This window comes from Pongo pygmaeus, chromosome 7, assembly GCF_028885625.2.
Source record: "Pongo pygmaeus isolate AG05252 chromosome 7, NHGRI_mPonPyg2-v2.0_pri, whole genome shotgun sequence".
NCBI lineage: Eukaryota > Metazoa > Chordata > Mammalia > Primates > Hominidae > Pongo > Pongo pygmaeus.
In genome coordinates, this window is record NC_072380.2 from 116562613 (window position 1) to 116586481 (window position 23869).

Genomic DNA, 23869 nt, shown 5'->3' on the forward strand with positions numbered 1-23869 from the left:
TCTAGTTAATCAGTGGATGATTTCTCAGGGAGTTTCCCTCAAAATAGAATTTATTATACTCAGTGTACTCTTGCATGCCTCTTGTACTTTTTTTATCCCAGCTTGAATGTGATTCATCTATTCTTGGCAATAATTTAAGGATCAACATATTTTTTCTATAAAATCAACTTTCTTTCCTCTTCATTTTCTCAGAAAAATGTGATTTATTAAGTTTAACAGTGTAAATTATGGTTCACCACAGGTCAACTACCCTTCTGTGAGTTATATAATGATAAATTGGCATAATTATCAATACTTAAAAGTCCAACAATGTATTTATACATGGAAATTAATATGGATGATTTGATAATGCTTATTTAAACATATGAGCTTTAGTTTTTAAATTTACCATATTTAATATTTTATAATGTTCCCAAAATCTACATATTGCTATGAAGATATTCTTTGAAAGAGTGGCCCCATAACATTTCAATAAATAAGGCTCATTCAACAAATAATGTTTATTGGCACAGTATTTATTGGAACTCAAAGCTTATTTCTCTTGAAAAACAATGCTCTTTTTTAAGGAGTATGTTGTGGCAATACTTCTACAAAATTATCACAAAAATGTCTTACTCCTATTATAGCAGTTATATCATAATTTTCCATTCTCTTATTTGTCTCCCTGGAATTAAGAAGCAGTATAATCTATGAGTTGCCCAGATCTCTTCAAATGGAGGCCAGAAGCCTATGATAATCTATTTAAACCATAATATAATAGATTGGGTTAGAACAGAGGACAATGTAGTAAAAGAGAGGAGAAGAAAGTTTGTCTCCATTTATTATGCATGCCTGACCCTAGGCACTTTTCACCTATATCCTGTCACTTTTTTCCCAGGCTTCTGGTCTTTTAGGCACCCATTCACAGATCTCAAAGATGTATTGGGGAAAGCAATTTGATTAAACTAGTTTACATTAAAATATGAATGACAACACAGAGCTTCATTTTTTGAAAAGCCCTTATAAATACAACATAAACTGAAATTGGTGGACTTATAAGCAGTATTAATAGAAAATATTTCAGATAGTTAAAGTATGTTTGGTCAATTAAAATGCCACTGTTATCTAAACTGTGTGTTTCATTTGATTAGCGCTTATGCGCTTCTCAACACTGAGAAGACATATTCAGTGCTAAACTTAAGTATTTTACGTTGACTTTCAAGGCACAGGCAATGAGGGGAGAAAAGTTGAGGCTTGTTAAAAGTGGTCGTATATGAGCTCTTTAAAAATTTAATGTAAGTCAGGAATACTTTAAGTCTCAAATATCATCAGAATGTGGCAGCAATGGGTGAGTAGTGTATTCGAAAGGGCACAGCCTGGGGTCAAATGGACTCTGCCTGGGTGGCTTGGGGTAGGTTTAACCTCACAGCTTTTTTTATGTATTAAACAAGGTTTTGGTATCTATTTTATAGGGTAGTAATGAGGATTAAGTGAGATGATGTATATAAATTGTTTAGCACCTAGTAAATGCTCAATAAATAATGCAGCTAATATTAGTTATTATTTTATAGTAACAACAGCAAATATAATCATAGACACCAGATATGAATCTGACAAGACCAAAAAGAAATGATAAAGAAATGACTAAGATAAGGAAAATGATTTTATTGATTTTAGTGTGGCTCAGATATCTTTGAATGTTCCCTTTACTCTCAAATAAGGAGATTCAAGTAGCACAAATCTAAAAGGAAAAATGAAATTTAGAGGAAAAGAATTTATGAATCTTAAGGGGATATGAAGATTTTTTTAAATTAAAAGAGACTGCAACATAATGTGTGATGAAAAATTACAAACCAAATTACTGAAATTAAGAAATTATGCTATCATGGTTGACATTAAAGGTGACTGGTCCTTGATGAAGTGATTAATAGACATGCATATGGGTGTAGGTGTTTTCAAAGAAATACTCATTAATAGTGATGACATAAATGGACCTGACAACTAAGACCAAGTTTATAAAAGGCAAATTTTAAAATGTAGATTAGATAGCCTTATATATATTATCAAGAAGAAACATGACAATACATGAATTTAGATATAATGTAGACATGAAGAAATAAGAGTTATGTTTTAATTTTACAGCAGTGATAGAAACAAAATACTTGGGGAAAAGTATTTTTCTTAGGGAGAAAAATTGAGTTGCTGTTAATATGTAACTCAGCCCAGTAACATGATGAGGTAGATAGAGCCAGGCCTTGTGCCTGCTACAGGAAGAGCTGCTGCAGCGTCAGTTCTCAAGCTACCAAGAGAACCTAGTATTCATGTAAAACAGACATCATTGTGCATGTGTAAGGTGGAATCCTCTGATAAATAGAACAAGAAGATTCTAATAGGCATGATCTCGTGAACGCAGTCTCAGGGAGTACAATAAGATGTTTTAAATAGAAAGTAATGAATGAAGCATTCTTCCTTGGAATGAGCAATCTACTGTTTCATGAACAGAAGTTGGGTTCAGATTTTCAAAAAAATACCTGCTAGGCATAGTGTAACAGATATCCAGCAGAATGGTTTTCTATTTTTGAATTAGAGTTAAGATCACTTACTCATGATTTTCAACTCAAGCCAAGTCAAGTAATCTTATCTTGTACTGATGAAGATGTCAGAGACTATGCCAGTGGCTGTACCTGGATTTCTTCAATGAAACACATCACTTCTATAAACTCTTATTTTACTTTTTCATATTTTCCTATTATTTTATTTATTTCTTCATGCCTCAGCAAGCAGATAACTTCAGGTCCTATAGCAGAATCCCAAGAGAAATATCTGGAAATCAGTGAACCTGCTGATATGGGAGCATAAGAGAAAAAAGGACAGCCTACATTACTTGGAAGTATTCTTAAATGTCAGACTAGCCTATGAAACTATGAGAGTATGCTGAGCACTCAATGATACTGCCACCTACTATACTCTCCACCTCTCCACCAGCTAAGGATACATTTGACCAAGTATTGCACACTTTTGATTGCTTCCTGGCCCCAAACCAGGCCACAGTCTTCTAAGCTGTCTAAGTTGCTTGTCCAAGCCAGCCATCCTCCAGGATTTTAATTAGACACCTGGTGTGTATGTTTTATTTTTACATCACCCTAAGGTACTTCCTTTACCAAGTATATTTATGAAGATACATAAACTTAGATTTTGAAATCCAGGTTATTAAACTAGCAAATAAGAGCAGCATTATATAATATAGCTGTAGAAGTGCACGAGATGCTAATAGTAATCTTATCAAGGCCTGATTAAAGCCTTCAGTCCCACTTACAAAATCGCCAAATGGTTATATAGCCTAATTAAAAGAGTCATAGTTCAAAATGAAAAAGGATAAAATTACATTTTTAAAATCATTTATGTCCATTTTCCCCCTTATATAGTTTTTTTAATTCATGTTTGCAAGGATAGATTTCTCATTTGTGTGATATTAAACATCCATCAAACTAGCATTTAAAAGTAACTAAAAATTTCTGTGTGTTTGTGTAATTTCTTCCTTTATGAGATAAGTAAAAGAAGGGGTGATGTCAAGAGAGAAGGAGCCATTGGAAGTATAATTTCTTACAATTGGTACACAATATTATTAATTACTATAGCAGCCACACATTTATAGCAGAAATTCTGAAGTCTTGTTTACAGTAATAGAGATATATGGACAGTTTGATAATCACTCTTCAATATATTTTTAGTGATTAAGGTTAAATAAAGACTACAGAATAGTATTAAAAGTATAGACTCCATAACCAAACTGTCTAGATTAAAACCCTACCTCTTATACTATCTGTATGATCTTGGGCAAGTTACTTAACATTCTTGTGCCTCAGTTTCTTATTCTATAAGGTGTGTTAATAATAGTACCTACCTCCAAGGACTGTTTTCTTTTATCTTTTTTTTTTTTTTGACAGAGTCTCGCTCTGTCGCTCAGGCTGGAGAGCAGTGGCGTGATCTCGGATCACTGCAACCTCTGCCTCCTGGTTCAAGTGATTCTCCTACCTCAGCCTCCCGAGTAACTGGGATTACAGGCACGCGCCACCACACCCAGCTAATTTTTTTGTAGTTTTAGTAAAGGCAGGGTTTCACCACGTTGGCCCGGCTGGTTTTGAACTCCTGACCTCAAGTGATCCGCCCACCTCGGCCTCCCAAAGTGCTAGGATTACAGGCATGAGCCACCACACCCAGCCCAAGATTGTGTACATATAAAGATTAAAGTCTTAGAGCAGAGCTTGATGTGTAATAGCAATCAATAAACGTTAGCTGTGATATGATAATGATGGTTGTGGTGGTGGTGGTGGTGGTGGTGGTGGTGGTGTTGATGATGATAGGAAAGAAGGACAAAAGGAAGAAACACTGTTTCCAACAGATAACTTCCACTTACCAAAGCCCTTGGGGGTTCAGGTGTATATTTGTTGTCATCAGGAATCTAGTAGAGATAGATAAGTATATCTTTAAGGTAATCTTAAAAACAGGTGGGGAGAAAAGGATGAAAAGTTAAAAAAAATGATACTTTTAAAAGCCTAAAAATGATTTGTCTTTTTCGCCAATCTATTCAAATTTTTGTCTACCCAAAATTCTTATTGTATAGTTTATATTCCCTAGCAATCTGATTGTATTTAAATTTTAATCTAAATATCTGTCTATTGGTATAGTTATACCTGTAGGCAGATATAAAATTATATTGTATTTACACATAATTTATACATCTGTGTTTACACATACACTTACTCATACCCTGAGTTCAGAGCTTTAGGGTATGAGTAAGTGTATGTGTAAACACAGATGTATAAATTATGATTTAGCTGATAGAAGCAACAACTGTTCACTTTTTCCTTGCCTCATTGGAAGAAATTCTCATTTATTTCTTGTCTCTCCTGTTACATAAAAGATCTACAGTTAAAAACTTGGTGGTGGCCGGGCGCAGTGGCTGACGCCTGTAATCCCAGCACTTCGGAGGCCAAGGCAGGTGGATCACCTGAGGTCACGAGTTTGAGACCAGCCTGGCGTACATGGTGAAACCCCGTCTCTACTAAAAATACCAAAAATTACCTGGGTGTGGTGGCTGGTGCCTGTAATCCCAGCTAGTTAGAAGGCTGAGGCAGGAGAATCTCTTGAACCCGGGAGGCGGAGGTTGCAATGAGCCGAGACCACTGCACTCCAACCTGGGAAACAAGAGCGAGACTCCGTCTCAAAAACAAACAAAAAAAAAACCAAAAAAAAAAAAAAAAAACTTGATGGTAACTGATTTTAATGAAATTTTAGCGATTTTATATTTTTATTTGTGATTAATCTTCGATTTTAAAAGTTTCTAGTTTAGGTTTCTTTTTCCTTAACATCCCATATTAGTTGATGAGGGCTGCTATAACAAAATACCATAGAAGGGGTGGCTTAAAGAACAGAAATGTATTTTCCCAGTTTTGGAGGCTAGAACTTTAAGGTGTTGGCTAGGCTGGCTCCTTCTGAGGCCTTTCCATGGCTTTCAGATGGCTGCCTTCTTGCTATGTCTTCACTTTGTGTGTGTCTGTGTCCTAATCTCTTCTTATAAGGACACCAATCATATTGGATTAGGAACTACCTATGTGACCTCATTTTACCTTAATTACCTCTTGAAAAGCTCTAGCGTCAAGTACAGTCACATTCTGAGGTACTGAAGACTAGGACTTCAGCATAGGAATTTGGAAGGAACACAATTCAGTCTATAACACATCTCTACAAAGTAGCTAATGATCTTTTAAATTAAAACTTTATTGCATTATGAAAGCATATTTTATTATAATGTGAATAGGGATTTTTAGGCAACTAACTGTAGCTGTTTTGCTTTGAACTTTTTATTTCTTTTTTGATTTTATTACTTTTCTCTATTCCTATTTTTACAACTACCTTCTCAAATCCTAAGGGATAAAATATTTTGGTTTTGTGTTTGCAAATGCATCTTAAAAATTAGCTGTCTTAGCCATGAAAACCACATTTAAATATGACTTGCGTAGCCATAATTTTATGCTGATATTCAAGCATGGGTCCCTTTCCTTTAGATGTATTTGTGAATTGCTACCTTTTACCATATATTCACATTTTAAGCCAGAAAATATAAAAAGACTATTTTTAATTATGAGTAAGTCTTCCAGTGTGGCAGTATTATGTAAAAAAAAAAGTCATTTGAGATGACAAAAACAGCAACTTGTATATTATAGAACACTGTAGAATTATAGCAAAAATTTTAACTTCTCCCTTTTTAGTAACATAAAGTTTCTAAAAACTGACAAAGAAAGAATTGTAGATAAGTTGCACGCAGCTACTTGCAGGTAGCTTGCAAGTAGTAGCAACAGGGTCAATCTGTGGAGAATAGCTGCCATTGCCAAGAGTGCAGTACCCTCCTGTAATTACCTAAGAATATGAAGGAGAAACATTTCCTTTTACCTTCAGCAAAATAAAAAATAATAATAATAAACATATGACTTCATCTTTGCTTTCATCAAGGCTCCAGAGTTGCTAGCTTGTTAACAGCTAGAATATTCTACAGGGAATGAATTATAGTAGACCACAGAAGGGAAAGGTCTCGCTTTATAAAATCAGGGAGGATATGGGAAAAGAAGGAAGAAAATGTGATCAAATAGAGCAGATACATTCTTTCCAATCAAATTTCATATAACTGAAAGGATTAAGCATTATATATATACATATATATATATATATATATATATATGAAGTGAAAGAATATGGAAAAGAACAGATAGGTGAAAACATATATACCTTCTGAACCAACCATGGCATTACCACATAAAATACATATATTCTGTTTTATATGTGGAATATTTATGTCTTCTATATTAAACTACACACTTCTTGAGAACGGTGACTATATTATTCATCTTTGTAGTCTCTCAGTAGCATGTACTTTGCCTTGGCCACAATAAGCACTCAATGGGATTAATTTTAGTGAATGAACATGGATGTGGATGCTGAGAGAAGTAGGACAGGATAGTTTGAAAAAGATTCTAAAGAAGGTGAATTTTAAGCATTTTGTATCAATATAAGAACAAAATATGATTTTTAGAAGAAGATATAGGTAGATTATTACGTAATAGTCAAAAGCATGTTTTCTAATGGGCATACAATTATTGATTTCCATCTAGAGATAATAATAGTGGAAAGAATACTGAGAAAGAATGAGAAGATTGGGCTTCTAACTTTGGTTATGCCATTCATGTAATAAGACTTTGGATAAGTTGCCCAATAGTTCTTCACAACTCAAGTTTTTTCTATCTACAAATTGAAGGAACCTTATAAAGTGTTAAACAAATACGTGGTACTTTGGAGGCAGCATTGAAAACACCACTATGAATTAACATTTGGGTTTTAATCAGTCTCATCATTAATTAAGTAAATTATTTAATCTCAGAGCCTAGTTTTAAAATTAGATTTGAAATATATTTTCTATATTTTATTTCTTTCAATTCTAATGTTTCATTCATTGATTGAGTACTCTCTGATCAGTGTAAGGCTCTCTACTAGACATGATCTCACAAATGCCTGAATCTGTATAATTTTTAATGAACTTGTGCCATAATAACTATGACTTAGAGAATAAATTTATGTGTGTAATGTTTTGCATATTTTACATGAAGTAATTGATAATTAAGTTTGAATTGACACTTGTGTAAAAACCTTTAGTCAATAAAGTCAGTCATCCAGGGTAACATGGAACCATCCACATGTATAACTTCAATTTAGTTCAGCTAATTATAATACAAATATATCTACAATTTTGTTATGTGATGGCTTTGTTCATCTGCACAAAATTCAGCTGTAATTTTTCTTTAGTTGGAAGGATTACAGATATCATTTATTAGCAAAATAAATATAATCTTTTATTAAACATTTGGAAATTTGATTAGTTCTATTGCATCAGTTTTGAAGATCGTAAAATAATACTCCAGTCTGGAAATAATATAGCTAACCTTGGAATATATTTCATATGAAGGAAGGGACTTTGGTGATAACTTCAGAGAATGGAAACATCTCTATAGTACTAGGCCTAGCACATGGGAGTGTCCATTAATCGTAGTTATTTTTTAGTATTTATTATAACATGGGAGGTAGGAGTAATAAAAACTAACTTACAGTTGAACTTCATTCTGATGGATGAATCAAAACTTACTACCTCAGTATAACTTCCTGAGTAACAAAGAAATGGCTGTGATTTTATGATTGGCCATTTTCAGGTCATTTTTATGACTCGGAATGCTTACAAACAAGGCCAACAGTCTCCAGGGTCCAGTCACATAAGAACATGTTACGTCTTAAGCCCTTTTCGATTTTCTGCCAAAAAATAAAATCACCTAAATTTTAAATGAGTTTAAAGGGCTTATTTCAATAGAACATAAGACATGCTTTTATTCAATAGAACATAAAACATGTTTTTATTCAACTTAGTTAATATGATATTATTGTCAAAGTTTTACTTTGTTAAAATCCATCCAATTATACTTACAAGTAGTGTTATTTTAATGCTGTTTTGTATTCTGATTATTTAGGTCATTTTACATAGATTTTTCAAAATTTCAAAAAAGGCTGAAAATCTTTATTTTAAGCATATCCCTAAAGTTGAAAACAATATGAATATTTTCAAAAGAAATCAGTTCTAAACTTGCTTGCCCCGTGTCCCATTAAAATGAATACAAATTATCACTTTTAATTAAAAGTAAAAACAAATTTGACAATAAAAGTGAAAAAAAGTTTAATGAAAAGAAATAGATCTTATAATAACAAGTTGTATAATCTTAATCACTTCTCTATTTCTCAATTTTCTCATCTATAAAATGAGAAAGCTAGATTACATTCTCTCTGAGGTATCTTTTAGCTTTAAAATATGGTGAATTTGTGAATGATTCAGTGATGAGTAAATAACCAAATGTGTGGTTCAGTACCAGGTAACTTTCCTGGGCTGTTCTCTTGAACAAAAAACAAACAAAAAAAAAGTGGATATATAAGTCTTCTTTCCCTCTCTGTTTTTTAAGACATTTGAATATTTTTTTTTCAATTTCAGTGGTCATTCAGTGGTCATTCATTCTCTCTCTCTTACCTGCAAGTCAGAACTTCATACCTCGGGTATTGCTGAAGCTCATCAGCTGTAATTCTGGATTCTGGTTCTGCAACATTAAAGAAAGAAAATGCCAGAGAAATAATCACATGAATAACAATAAAATGAAGGAAATAGTGAGTAAAGAAGGAATAAAGGAAGGAAGAGAAAGGGGATGAAGAGGGGAAAAAAGAAAAGGAGAAAGAGAATTAAAGGAAGGAGAGAGGGAAAGAATGGAGGAAGGCAGGCTAGCATATCCTTTCAATCCAAGAGTTCACTATCAAATTAGAGAAACGCATGTACATAAGTAATGATGGTACAAAATAGGCTGTGTTGAGTGATATAATTTTTAAAAGTACACATACAAAGGAAGAATAGCAAAAGAAATATTCATTTTGCTGGGAGAAATCTGGGAATAGAATAGAATAGAACACATGAAGTGAAGGACTTGTCAGGCTGAAGAGAGAGCTTAAACAAAGTTATGGTGTTACATGAGCACAAGCCATGTTTAAGAAAGAGCTAATAGTTCTTTAGTGTGGAAATATACAACAAATGGGGATATGTATTCGGAAAAGAATAGAAAAGTTGGCTGGGACAAGATTGTGGAGAACTTTGAATCTCTCAGTTAAAAATATAGAATGTTCTACTACATTTTAATTTTATGTTTATATTTTTATATTATTTTAAATACCCATATTATTTTAATGTCTATATCTTATATGTTAACATCTATATATCTATATTCTTTTAATATTTTAATATCTGTATTACTTATGTTCTATATTATTTTTCCATATTTTATACAACCCATACAGAATGATAGGTTTGGAAGATTTTTGAGGAAGTTGCTGATATGAACAAATTTGTGCTTTTAGAAGGTAACTCTGATGATATACTTAAGATGCGTTTGAAAAGAACATTACAGACAAAGAGTCCCATTAGGAGGCTATTGTAGTAGTCCAAGCAAGAGGTAATTGTTAGTTTTTGGCCCTGCTTTGACTGTTGGCTCCATCCCAAATGGTCTTTCTGTAAGCCCAGTTGATGCTTCTCTGTCTTCTCACACAGGGAACAAGAGTAGTGGGCCTCTTCAGACTTCCAACAGAATATCATTATATTTGCTCTATCCCTGAATTTGATAGATCAGAGGAATTCTCAGGCCCCTTCAGGTTTTTTAACATTACGTAGTTATTCAGGCTATTATTTAGCCTTGACTCTTTTCAGCACAAGTACTTAAAGTTATGCTATTACCTTCTAAAGTACTAATAATTGAAAGGGAACCTTATTTCCTGTCTCCAGCTCATATGTTTTTGTTGTGTTTCTGCCTGCTTCAGATTCCCAGGGCATTGGTCCTACTGCTGTGTTCTCATGTCTTATTTCTGTTGCAACTTTTGGGATGCTAGCTTGCCACATGATATCTGTAATTTCTATACCCTATATCCCAATCAATGAGATAAAATTCTTTAAACATTCATAAAAATCATATAATCCATATAATGTTTAAAGATGGTCACAAAGGGCCATGTGCCAGGAATTCTTATGGCTAGTAACGGTTTCTTTATGATTTTTCTTAATTCTAGCTAGATCTTATGGGTTTCTGATCTGAGGGCTTGGAGAAGCATTTAGTCATAATAAAAACATAAGGGCTTTAAACTGGGCGCATTGGTTTAGATTAGCAGCAGGCATTTTGTTCTACCCTCTGGGGCTTGGATAGACATGAGATGTGTGTATTAGAATATTACTATTAATATATGTAAGGGTCTGAGAAAAACAGACTTTGAAACACTTCTTGACTGAGGCAGATATTTCAGATGACATGAGTTTGAGCTATTACTGAATAATAAAGGGCTTACAAATAAATCTAAGACTAAAGCTATTGAAAAAATGTTTATTTTATGTGGTTACATCTATATCAATACACAGCTAAGTGTTAATGTTATATATTATCTGTAAAAGGTTAAAAAGCTGTTTTATCAGATGTGAAAAAGAAAACTATATATAAGATATTTGAAAGTTGTTTGTAAACTATAAAAAGTATTTACATTTTAATTATTATTAATAACGTGTTATGGTGATAGATTGTTACTGTCCTCAGTTTAACTTTCCTTAGTATCAAGTATAAACATAGTTATAAAAACTAACTGTGACTGGGCGTGGTGGCTCATGCCTGTAATCCCAGCACTTTGGGAGGCCGAGGCGGGTGGATCACTTGACGTCAGGAGTTCAAGACCACTCTGGCCAACATGGTGAAACACCATCTCTACTAAAAATACAAAAATTAGCCGGGTGTGGTGGCAGGCACCTGTAATCCCAGCTACTTGGGAGGCTGAGGCAGGAGAATTGCTTGAACCTGGGAGGCGGAGGTTGCAGTGAGTCGAGATCGCGCCACTGCACTTCAGCCTGGGTGATTGAGCAAGACTCTGTCTCAAAAAAAAAAAAAAAAAACAAAAAACAAAACTAACTCAAGTAGAACAGTTTCAAGAATGAATAAACCTGAACTTCCAAGGCAGGTTTGGTATTATCCCACTCTAAGTAAATAAACCAATCTAGCGTCAAAGGACAATGCCCTTTTGTTTTTTGTTTTATGTGAGACATGCAATTAGGAACCTATTTATAAAGTATTAATAGCCATTTTCATGTTTTTTTTCAAGTCAAGGTAAAATTTTTGAGCTTATGGCTTAATGATGGTGAATATTTAGTATCATAATCTACAGTTTCTTTTATTTCATCGTGGACTATGTCTAGTTAATTATCATGGTAAATACTTACTATATGTCAAGACCTGTGATCTCATTTAAAACTCATATTGGTCCTATTAAGAAGGTATTGTCTCCACAATATGAATCTAGAAGCAGACTTAAAGAAGTTAAGAGAATTTCTTAAGATTGTGTAGCTCCTAGTAAGTGGAAGAGCAGTTACACACCCATATCTTTCAGCTCTTAATCCCTTGGTCATTATGGTATACTGCCTCTTATCAAAATTAGATGACTATTATGATTTTCATCAATATTGTTGCTTAGGGAATATGTTTATACTATGAGGTCAGAAATTTTTTTCTGACACAGACCAGGAAGAATTTGCATTCAGACAAGTGTATCAGTCATGTTTGCACTCAGCTGTTTATAACAAAACACCTGACAAAATTATCTGAATAAACAAAGAATTTTACTTCACACAACAAGAAATCCAAACAGCCCAGGGCTGGTACTATTACTTAAGACCCAAGCACTCTGTCTTCCTATTCTCTTTTCTTAGAGTAAGACATTCATCCCTATCATCACAGAATGCCTGCTGTAGCTGTAGGCTTGGGTTTGAACTCCAATAAGAAAGAAAAAAGAAAAGGGAAAGACATATGGTCATACCAGCTATGTTAGCTCACTGTAATCACATACATAGTAGCTCTCCCTAAACCCCACCCCTAGATTCCTGCTTATATTTCAGAGGTCACACTCACATCAAATGATCACCTTACATACAAGGTAGAAAATGAAGTTGTTTTGTTTTGTTGTCATTAAAATCTGTGGATTCTTTTAATAAAGACCAAAGTGGGAGAGGGAATATTGAGTAGGCATTCAGCAGCAACTGCCACAAATAAATAGGTATTAAATACTCTAGTTACCAAAAGGAAAGACCAAGGACCCATTCATAACCCCCGATAGCTAAATATTTAGGTAATATTTGTTTCCATTAAATGACGAAGTAATATTTCTTGACTGATTAGAATGGAGGATACTGGGGAAGGAGGAGTCAAAGATAATTCACAGCTTATCTAGGTTTTAGTTGGATATTGAGCCTACAGTGCAGGGAACATAAGAGGTACAAGGAGAGCTGGTTTAGGGTAAAAGAATAAATTTGATTTGAGCTATATTGAATTTGATGTGCCAGCAAAAGGAAGTACAGGAGATGTCCTGTCAGTATCTGGAAATACAGATCTGAAACTTGGGAGAGGTGAGAATAAGGATTTTATTAGTCATTACTTGGTAATTAAAATGGGTACATAATGGATTATATGATCCTGGGGTAATATATTATAGTTAAAAGAAGGCTAAAGATGGGAACTTTGAGAAAATATAATTTAAAATCAGGTTAGGGAAAACAAAGCTGGGAAAGGAGATTAAAAAGTAACACTCAGGGACATAGAGTAGAAACCCTGAGTGGCATTATCTAAGAAGTCATTATGGGAAATTTTCAAGAAGAGAGGGAAAAGAAAAAACCTAAAACGATACCACTGACTGGTAAATTAGGATGTTATTGGGGAATTTTGTTCTGGTGGGTTTTTTTTTTTTTTTTTGAGAACAGTTTTAGTACATGATAGAATGGCTTAAGAGTTGTTGATTCTCTTGAAGAACATGGTAAATTCATTTGTTAAGGGCAAAAGCATAAGCTTTGCAGCTACCTGAGATCTCTAAACCTGGGGTTTCATTGCAGTGCTGGCACTTCTATCTTTGAAAACTGAGAAATCAATAGAAGTAAATTAAGATTGTTTCTCAAGGAGAAGCTGATTACTAATAGACATTGAGTTCCCACAAAGCCAAGCCTTAGGGAAAGTCATAATTGACTACTGGCAATAATTCTTCCTCTGTAAATTCTCCGGGAAAAATTATTCACCTCATAAATTTCCTTCATATCAAGCGAGAGCTGGTTCATTAGTAAGTCTTGGCATACATGCTAATGGCTACCCTTTCTTTGACTGCAGCTTTTTACTTTAAGCTGTTCTTGCTATGTCATATTTCAAAGACTTCCCTGAATGAGTCTGTTTCTAGATCTATAGAATGGAGAAAATACCTTCTTCACAGGTCCAAGGTGAGCTTTAAATGAGATCACAAGTCTTGATACATAGTAAATATTTATTTTCCCTTACTCATTCTCTCCTAAGGAGTCTTAGTGAGCCCTGTAAACAAAGCCTGTATTCCGAAACCCCACAACCAGTGGTGTGCCCAACTGCCTGTTCAGTGACCACTTGGTAACTTGAAATCAGCCATAATGGGAGTATTTATGTCACGGAAATCAGAAAACTCTGTAAATTGGAATTTTTTTCCCCAGAAAGCTATTTGTTAAACATTTACTGTAACAGCACTGCCTATACCCACCACAGATAATGAAATAATTAGGTGACTAAACTCTATACAGCTATCAATGCAGTATCTTGTACACTGATTTGATACTTCCTAATGGAATAATACTTCAGTATATAGCCCAGATAAAGCTAAATCATTCCATTCATTTTGATCATTAAACATTCATTGAGTTCCTTCTAAATGCCAGGCCCAGATATAGATAATAAGATTACTAAAATCAACAAAAGTCATTATCCTCTGGGAGTTTATAATCTAGTGGGGTGGGTACATTACAAATAGATGGATAAATAGCTAGATAGATGATTGATACATGGATAGATGGATGGACAAGGGAGAAGTACACATAATACCACATGATAAAACTATAATAAAGGCATGAGTAAAGTAGTTGAGGAACATTCGAAGCAGTGCTTCTCTTTGAAGGAGTTAAGGAGGACTTCACAGAGGAGGTGACATCTTAAACTGTGCCTTAGAAGATGACTAGACCTATTTAATGGAGAGGGTGTTGAGTATGGCTCATCCTACCTAACTGTACTTCCTTCTGACTCCAGCTATCACAAAGGTGACCTCATAAGGTTTGGGAGAATTAAATAAAATAATCCACATATATTATTTACAACAGTACGTTTCACAGGGTATACAAATAATAATTGTAGCTGGTTTAATTACTATACCAAACTGAAGAGGCCAGCAGGCCTGAAGACCAACAAGGGAGAAAATTCAGTGCCTCAGTCTCCAATGAAAATTTTATATTCTAGACTCCTTTCCAGACTGAGGCATGATGTTCATTAGGCTCAGCTTTACTGCAGACTCCTTCCTTTTGAGCTCTGCAGCTATCAGAAATCTTTCAAGCTGGGGTTTCATTTGCAGAATATTGTTTACAAGACTAAATCTTAAATAAGTCCTCAAATGTCTTTGGCCTTTTCTCACTGCCCTCTCCTCCCAATTTGAGACCATTATCACACAATACCCTCTTTAGAAGTCATAGCTAAACAAAATTATCTCTGACAAGTACATTTTTTAATTTTTAGGCAATTTATTTTTATTTATTTTTTATACAATTCAGCATTGAGATCAGGCACTGATAAGAGCCTTGGGTAGGACAGAGAAAAACATCATCTGGAAGTAGCTCCTCAAAGAAAAAGTACCTGCAATTGTGTTACTATCAAAGAGCAACAACTATTTTCTTTCGATTATGATATGAAATAAAAACAGGATGACGAAAATGCACATGGTTATTTAATGACTGCAGTGCCAGAATTCCCTCTGCCCTCTTCTTTCCTCTACCTCCCCTAGATTGATACCAAGAGCCCTGCCCAGAACTTCAGCCTAACTTTTATCTCCCAAAGATTATGTTTGCCTTAGTTTTCTTTCCCCTCTCCTATCTTTTGATTAACTCAGTATTTCTTTCTTGAATATGGCATTCAGGTATCCACGTACTTCTCGATAGCATGAGACTTGTTTTTCTTCAAAATTGGGCTTCTATATTATCCAGTCAGTATTTTGCAATAATTAATTTTTTGATTATTGTTTTATAGAATAAATGGTTATCTGGTGAGATTTATTGAAGACAAGTGATATTTAAGGAAATTCATAATCCTGCCTCCATCTTTTGTCTGAAGATCAAACAACCAGAGTTCTTGAGGTGCTTTAGCAAAATCAGAGTTGGAAATGGCCTAACTTAAGAACTTCAAATGAGTACTGGAGAAAATGAAACTGATTTTAGAAATTGTAATTTGTTTTTTTAAGTATATCATTCTAATATATCATTCTAACACTTTAATAATAGCCTTCTTTTCAATAGAGCTCTGCAGATACACTGTTACTTTCCACTAATGTTAGATATATAGGAAGAACATTAACTTTTCCAGGCCACTTAGGAACTCTTTAGAGTCTGGAACATCCTGAAGAATAATCATTTCCTGTAAATTTTTCTAGTTCATGATCTTCTTAATAGTAATGTACAAAACATTAAAATGTTGTCCAGAAAAACTTCTTTACTCTCTTCCAAGATTTTAATGATCTTTAATCAGAGCACAGTTTTCAGCTAAGATATTATCCTTCTTTGTTTTTGTTCCATTAAAGAGAATGGTTAACAGGCCATTCATTGTTCATCTATCAGCTATATTCTAATACAAGCCAATTATTTAAAACATTATGTATTGTATAGTGCCAAGACAACACCAACTATTTCCTAAATAAATAAATTTACTTACTCACATTCATAGCTCATTACCTTGGTATAATAACAATTTACCTTCTCTCTCATTGTTGAAGTGTATAACTTTTGTTTATCATATTTTAGGAAAAGTAAAACTACATTTATCCATTTTAAATGTTGACTCTAGTATTAAGTCGTTTAGTACTTAGATTTCTGGGGGTGGGGGTTGAGTTGTATATGTGAATATGTTATATTCTAAATATGTTCAAAATGTATTCTTCTGAAATTTTATTTATAAAAAATACTTTTCATATTCTTTCTCACTGTCCAGATTTCTCATTTTTAAAAGCATATGTCTATTTGTAATAGAAACCTGAGCTAATCCCAGTGGTAAACACGCTCAGTGGCTTAGAAGTCAACAGAGAAATACATTTGGTGCAAGCCTTGAGTAGATAGCAGAATCATCATTAAACTAGAGCCTTTAGCTAATTCCTGTTCTTTCTTTGTATAAACTATTCCATTCAGTGTCCTTCTATTTAATGACCTTCTGCTTTAGGCATTGGAAATAAGCCTTTGCTATTTGCTAAGCATACTATTATGTATTTTGAATATATTATTTTGAATATATTTTTCTCAAAAATTCTTAAAATGGAGTGTATTCTTATCTTCCTAGTAAGAAGGCTAAACCTCAGAGTTTAAATTAAGTTAAATCTTTGACTCTTAGGTGCTAAGAGACACACAAAGATGAGGAAGATACTGTGCTGGCCTTCAGGAGTTTGTAGTCTAATAGGGGGTTTGAAAATTAAACATGAACACATTTACATACACGTGCACATATATATATTATATATATACACACACACACACAGCCCTATGACAAGAGGTCATGTGTGATGAATTACACACACACTATCTCTTGTCATAGGGCTGTGTGTGAATAAAAGGCATAAAACCTTTACACTATTATAACGCTGTGAAAAAAGGCATAAAACTACAGTATGGGGAATCTTTCCTTAAATTTTGCATATCTAAAATTTTAGCTCAGCAAATTGGATGATCTGAGAAGTCTCAGATAAAGATATGCACAGTGCACACCATGCTAACCTGTCTTTTAAAAACTAAACAAATTAAATCCTGTATGCACCTATGAATCATAGCAACAAGACTAGACATCATGACAGACCTAAAAAGACAAAGGCTAGAGTAGACAAAATCAGAATCCTAACTACTGAAATTGAAAAGCCAAGTAAGCAGTTAGGTTTCAGATATGAAAGAAAAGCAAATTGGAAAAAAACCAATCAGGAAAGCATGGGATACATGAGTACCAGGTGGCTTTGGATGTCAGGATAAGGTTCTAAGACAAATATTAAAAATGAGGCATGTTCTATGTCAGCCAAGAAGTGTCATATATTTCCTGCTGAGATAAAGATATTATTCATCCTGCAGTTGGGAATCAGTATTTCCCTATTAGGTGATGGGATATGGATGAACCTGGCCAAATGGGGAAGGTGAAGCCTGAGGACATACTAGGAGTCAGTGGTAAAGTTGGGTTTAATATTTTAATTTTGCTTTATAAACATATTTTCTGAAGCAGATCTCTTGGATATATGTAAAAATAATTATGTTTTTGTAGCTTAGAATAGTCTTAATATATTTATTAAGTATTTCTACCTAATATTATTTAGCTAAAGATATTCCTGAAATTTACACAAGCCAGTCTTTGGCTACTGTTTAATCATCATCATCTTCATTATCATTGTCATCATTTGTTATCACTTGTTATGTGTCAGATATTGTGCTAAGTGCTTTACACGCGTTATCTTTTTTAATCGTTGCAGCAAGCCTTGGAGATAGGCACAATTATTATCCATATTTTAACAGATGAAAAACTGAGACTCATAGAAGCAATTGATCCAAGATCACAAACCTAATAATCTGTGTAGCCAGAATTCAAATGATTCAGTCCCATTCCAGAGCATTGGCTCTTAATGATTACATTATTGCCCTTACTACTGCTAGAGTTAAAACTTACAGTTTTCCATTTGAATTTAGATGATATAATAATCCCATGAGCAAAAACAAAAAAGAAATATATTACCAAAACTGCTTTCATATTCAATAATAAATTACTTTAAAAGAAAGAATAGCAGCTACTTTTCTTTTTTATTATAAATTATAAGAATCAGAGAAAAGTCCCCCATATGCAGTATAGTATCTATTGAACAATTTCATAGCTTTGAAAAATTTCTTGAAACTTTGATTTTTATATGAATAAATACCCAAAAAACATATAAGCAAAATGAAAGCCTTCCATATATACCTTACCTTGAGATCACATTTACTTTCAATAAATTTTGTGAAAATATATATAGATATATCATTTATTGTATTATATAGTATACAATATATTATTATATAGTGTACATATTGTATATATTATATAGACAGATATAACATGAATAATGTTGACACCATTAATTTAAATGCTATTCTAGGCAATGGCTTCAACATTGTCATTTAAGGCAAAATGTTTGGTATTTTAAAATGACTTTATTTGAAAAATAATATTATGATCTAAATTGTCTTTGAATAAATTCACTGTACATTAATAATGTTTCTTTTAAAATTAAACCCTATGGCTCTATTTAAATAGATATTTCCTGGGAAAAGGCAGCGATTTTTAGAATAATTTAATTGTATGCTTTTTGATAATTGAGAGTTTATCTAACAAGATAGAAAGTTAAAGTGGACTAAGAAAGGCTAATTCTCACCTAATTTGAATATATGTTGCTAGGTTAATGGATTTGACTAAAATTTTGTGGAGCCTTAGAAATAATTTCTTTACGTTTGAAGAAGAGTCAATTATTAAAAATGGATAGCTAGATACTGAAAGGTTTCGGAAAAAAACAATCAATAGATCACTTATATCGGATCTACTGTTTATGCTCTGTTGCCACTCAGTTTATCTTGGCCAAAATGTTTATATCTATCTAATACTTGCAATGAATTGTCATTCGTGGTGGATTGTTTATTAGATAATTATTCTTTAAGACATAGCAAGTGGTTCATATAAAATAATCATCTTTCTAAGGCTTTATGAAATTTGCTAGTATCTGTGATTAGAAAATTCTCCTTTGCAAAATTAACTAGATAAGAATGTTTCAGCATTAAGTTTCAAGTGCGTCTAAACAAATAAAAATCAATTAGCAGATAATCTCTTAACCCAATAATAGTCATATTTGATGTTTATAGTAAGAATACTGTTGTATCACCAAGTTTTAATAATACAGTAATAATACAGGCTACATTTACTTACATTATGCCAGATACCACATATGTCTTAGTTCTAGGCCTTGCAAAAAAAGTTATTATTATCCATTTTTTTATAAGAAGCCTTTTACAGATTAAGTGATCTGCTCAAATTTACTCAACTAGTGAGAGTTTTTCTTACCTCAGGTTTCCAGACTCCAAAGTCTATCCTTTTTACATCTCAACAAGAGGACTCTTAGCAAATGGTTTTTTGTTGTCAAAATAAAGTTAAATTTTGTCCATTAGTTTTTACATTAAATGTATTTTATGAGACTAGGTCATTAACCTAAAGCATTTACGATGATTTTTAATTTACCAGAATATTTGAACACCCAAGAATACCCTGCAACCCTGGCAGTGCCAGTTAACTATCTGACTATTTCAATTCCAGGAAGTTTGAACTATTGTAAATAATAATGACTTTTTCTAGTATTTCTAGGATTCATCAAAATCCAGCAACCACTCTGAAATTAAACTTTCTCTTTTCTCTTGGCTTTTCTAAAAAGAGTTAATGGTTTAATAATTAGATTTTATATTATCTCTAGGTTTTCAGTGAAGCATAATGGATTAATTGATGGCTACTAGAATTTATTAAAAAATAAAAAAAATTCTACTTCCTCATATTAAGCCAAATGTTTATTTCCCAGATCTTACCTAAATGTTCTTTCCTGAGGCCAGTCCTGTTTTGAAACTATTTTAATGGCCTTCACTGGGGTGTGGTAAAAACATTCTAATTACTTTGCTAAAAACAAAGGTTTCATATAAATTAAATTTTTCTTTTAGGATAATTGCCATTCACTTTTGTTTTATATGCAACTGAGTGGGATTTTGCAGTTTCCTCTGTGGACAATTAAAGTGCTGAAATAGGAGAAAGCTAATAATTGCTTTGTGTGGTAATACTGACAACTTCTGCGTATTTGTCAATCTGTGTTAACAGTATCGATCAGGATGGGATCCTCATAGAGGGGCAGATAATGTTTCTACTAAATCTTCGGACAGTGATGTAAGTGATATATCTGCGGTTTCAAGGACTAGTAGTGCTTCTCGTTTCAGCAGCACAAGCTACATGTCTGTCCAATCAGAACGCCCAGGAGGAAACAAGAAAATCAGGTGAGTAAGGGGATTTCAACAACAAACTTCTCCAAATATGTTTTAGAAGGTCTTTATGTTTCTTGGATGAACATAAAATTGTTTATTTCTAACAGGTTAATACATATTTTAAAGCAAGGGGAGCTTAACTTCAGTACATACTACTTTTTAATATATTTTAATCCACATTTCAGACTTCTTGCACAGAAGAAAATGTTATGAAACTATGGATAATTTTGCTTACTAGATCACTGGAAATAATATCTTTTTTCATGTTTGTAATTTAAAAATTAAGACCTTTTATTATATCTTTATTGAAATAACAGTGATGGCTGAGACTTGAATTTTTCATGTTCCAAGGAATATGAAAAATAGTATATTTTGTTATTAGAAAACATAAGAATATTACTTTTTCAGTAGGATGCTTTCCTATCCTCTTGAAATTTTTATATATGCATAGAAAAAGTCCTCATCTTCTCAAGAAAATTTATACATGTAGTATATATAAGTTAGTATAAATTTGCATTTCTTACTTGTCCTATAGATTTTGTAGATGCCTAAGCTAAATTTTATTTTACTCTTATTGGATTAAAAATTTTATAATAGGTAGGTCACAGCTTTTACCTTTTTTCATGTAATTTTGTAAAAGGAAAATATGATTTAAAAACTATTACAATTAAGTGCTATTTGTACAGTGCTTCTCTAGTATACACTGAAGTAAGTTTTCAACATTTAAAAGATATAATTTTTACTTACGTTTTGATAGTTTGTATTACCTTTCTGTTTAATTTCATAAGTGTTTTTTCTTGACTTTCTTTCTTTTTTTGTGTGTTTATTTGCATGCCTTCAATTTCTGTTGCTTTCAAAAGACCAAAGGGAATAGAAGAGGGAGGGAAAGAAGGGGGTAAGCATGAAGAGATAGTTCATGAGAAGGAAGAGGTAAAGGAAGAAAGAATTAATGAGAATGAGAAAGGGAAAGAGATTGCCAAAACGTGTAATAAGGAGAAAAACAGAAAATCAGGAGACGAGGAAAAACCACAAGATATACACGAGCAAGGGAAAGAAAAAGAACAGTGGAATAAAGAGAATTTGCAAAGGAGATTCTCACAGGATGATGCCAGGTAAAATATGTTATTTGTAGGCATTTCCCATTAGTAATGTAGTCTTTTTTACTATTACTAAAAATTATTTTGCCATTTATATTTGCTTTATTTTCTTGTGTTTTATCTATTTAGCTTCTAATATTACTAATTAATATGTTGGCAAACTATTATCAAATAGATTGATTTATTAAACAGTCTTGAATTTGTATCCACTAGCTCTGAGAGTCTGATTTATTTGGTTACCAAGTTCGTTATGAGTAGCTGAATCAAATGTAAATTTCCCTGTGTCTCTTTTAACATGAATTACTGTATATCTTCTTTATCTGTAAGGTCTAATAAAGATCATTGAAAAGAGAAACTTGAAAATTCTTTACCAATATTGAAAACTGCTTCAGACAAAAATAAGGCAGAGTTCTTTAAAATGAACTTCTGAAGTGGCTGAAAAAAAATTGAGCTTACTTTACAAGAAAGATTATTTCCTAGAAACAAACTTCAAAAATGAATGAGAAAACAGGTAGCAAATAGTAGACTTTATTCTCGCTCTGGTTCCCTTGCTTCTTCTTAGTTTTCTGGTAGGTTCTAGTGCAGTTTGAGTCCTGCAGAAGATTACAAAGCAGGAGCAATGTTTTTTAATACTCTGAAAAGAAAGAATAGATGCCTTAGGGTTTATTAGAAGGCAAGCGTGGGTTATGCCTTTCTTAAACTCAGTCCATTAGATAAATTTCTGGAGAGGGAACTTTGAACAGGGAGAAGGCCAGGGAAAAAATACAGGCAGCATGGCATAAAAACAACTATATTTTAATTTTCATAGCACAAGCCAGTAAGTAAGTATGAAGCTATCTTTACAGTATTATGTATATTACATACAGTCAAATTAGCACAAATGTGCAGTAAGACTTTATCCTTCTGCTTGAAGATATTAGGTTGTTCTAATTACATTTATATGAGATTGAAAATTGTAAATTATGTACATTTTGGAGGGATGGAGTTTTCTAGTAGTACAGAATTTGATTTTGTGTTAGTACAAAGCCTGCTCAATAAAAGCACGCCTTATTTGTAAGCAAGATTTTGCCTTATTATATCTAAGCCCAGTCTAAAATTGTGCTTGTCTCACTTTTCTCACAGTGAGACAGATATTTGGGATAGATCTCTATCCATTGGGTATACAATTCAGTGATTTAGCTGATGTCCCTTCCCTTGTTATCTTAGATATATTTAACTGTATTTGTGCTCTATGAAAGTTTCTGTATAACAGGCATTAAACATAAAAATGAATCTTAAGGTATGTTTTATTATTTGAATCTAAATTAGTAATTTCAAATCTGTCTTTGATATTTATCTAACTTTTGATAATTACATCGGTTTACTAATAAAGATGACCATTTTTCTGATTTGTTGGGCATAGGATTATTTCATCACTAATGCACAGAGAAAAGCTTTCCACGGTGTCCTTGGAAAGATACATAGAGTTTCCTTTCTTCCAAGAGCAAAGAAAAGAATGAGTCTCTAATGTGTTTTCTACATACTGTATAGATGAGAACACATGAACCCATTGGTGTTTGCCTGGAGCCCAGATCCCACACTGCCATACCTGGCTTGCTGGGCAGAGATTCAGAGAAGACTATAACCTTAAGTTTCTGGTTTTTAAATAGTACTCGCTTCATTATTTCTTCAAAAAAAGAGCACATTATTTTTCAAGGAAAAGCAAAGATGGTACATTCTAGAAATGTGGTTGATCAAAGCACTACACTTAGCTTAAGTAACTGTGTAATGCTTCTGGAACTGTAAACTAGAAGAGGCCAGGTTGATCTCTGTAGGGAACATATATCCTGGAACATGGCAAGAAGTATCAACAGCAATTGTTTATAAGAAAATGTTGGGGCCAGGTGCGATGGCTCACGCCTGTAATCCCAGCACTTTGGGAGGCTGAGGTGGGAGGATCACGAGGTCAGGAGATCAAGACCATCCTGGCCAACGTGGTGAAACCCCGTCTCTACTAAAAGTACAAAAATTAGCTGGGCATGGTGGTGTGCGCCCA

General features: G+C 33.2%; 1 protein-coding gene across 28 annotated transcripts in view; it reads left to right on the forward strand.

Annotated features, from left to right (window-relative positions):
* The window catches only part of RIMS2 (regulating synaptic membrane exocytosis 2), a 775539-nt gene that overhangs the window by 589844 nt on the left and 161826 nt on the right, over positions 1 to 23869 (forward strand). For 10 of the 28 annotated variants that reach the window (XM_054499562.2, XM_054499598.2, XM_054499563.2 and 7 more), the window contains one exon: positions 20577 to 20749. The exons of 13 other annotated variants lie outside the window; for them this stretch is intronic. In XM_054499562.2, the coding sequence (XP_054355537.1) occupies positions 20577 to 20749 (173 nt within the window). Of the gene's footprint in view, positions 1 to 20576; positions 20750 to 21597; positions 21850 to 23869 lie in introns of all 28 variants that reach the window. 5 more of the 28 variants (XM_054499558.2, XM_054499559.2, XM_063669019.1 and 2 more) reach the window with 1 other exon arrangement.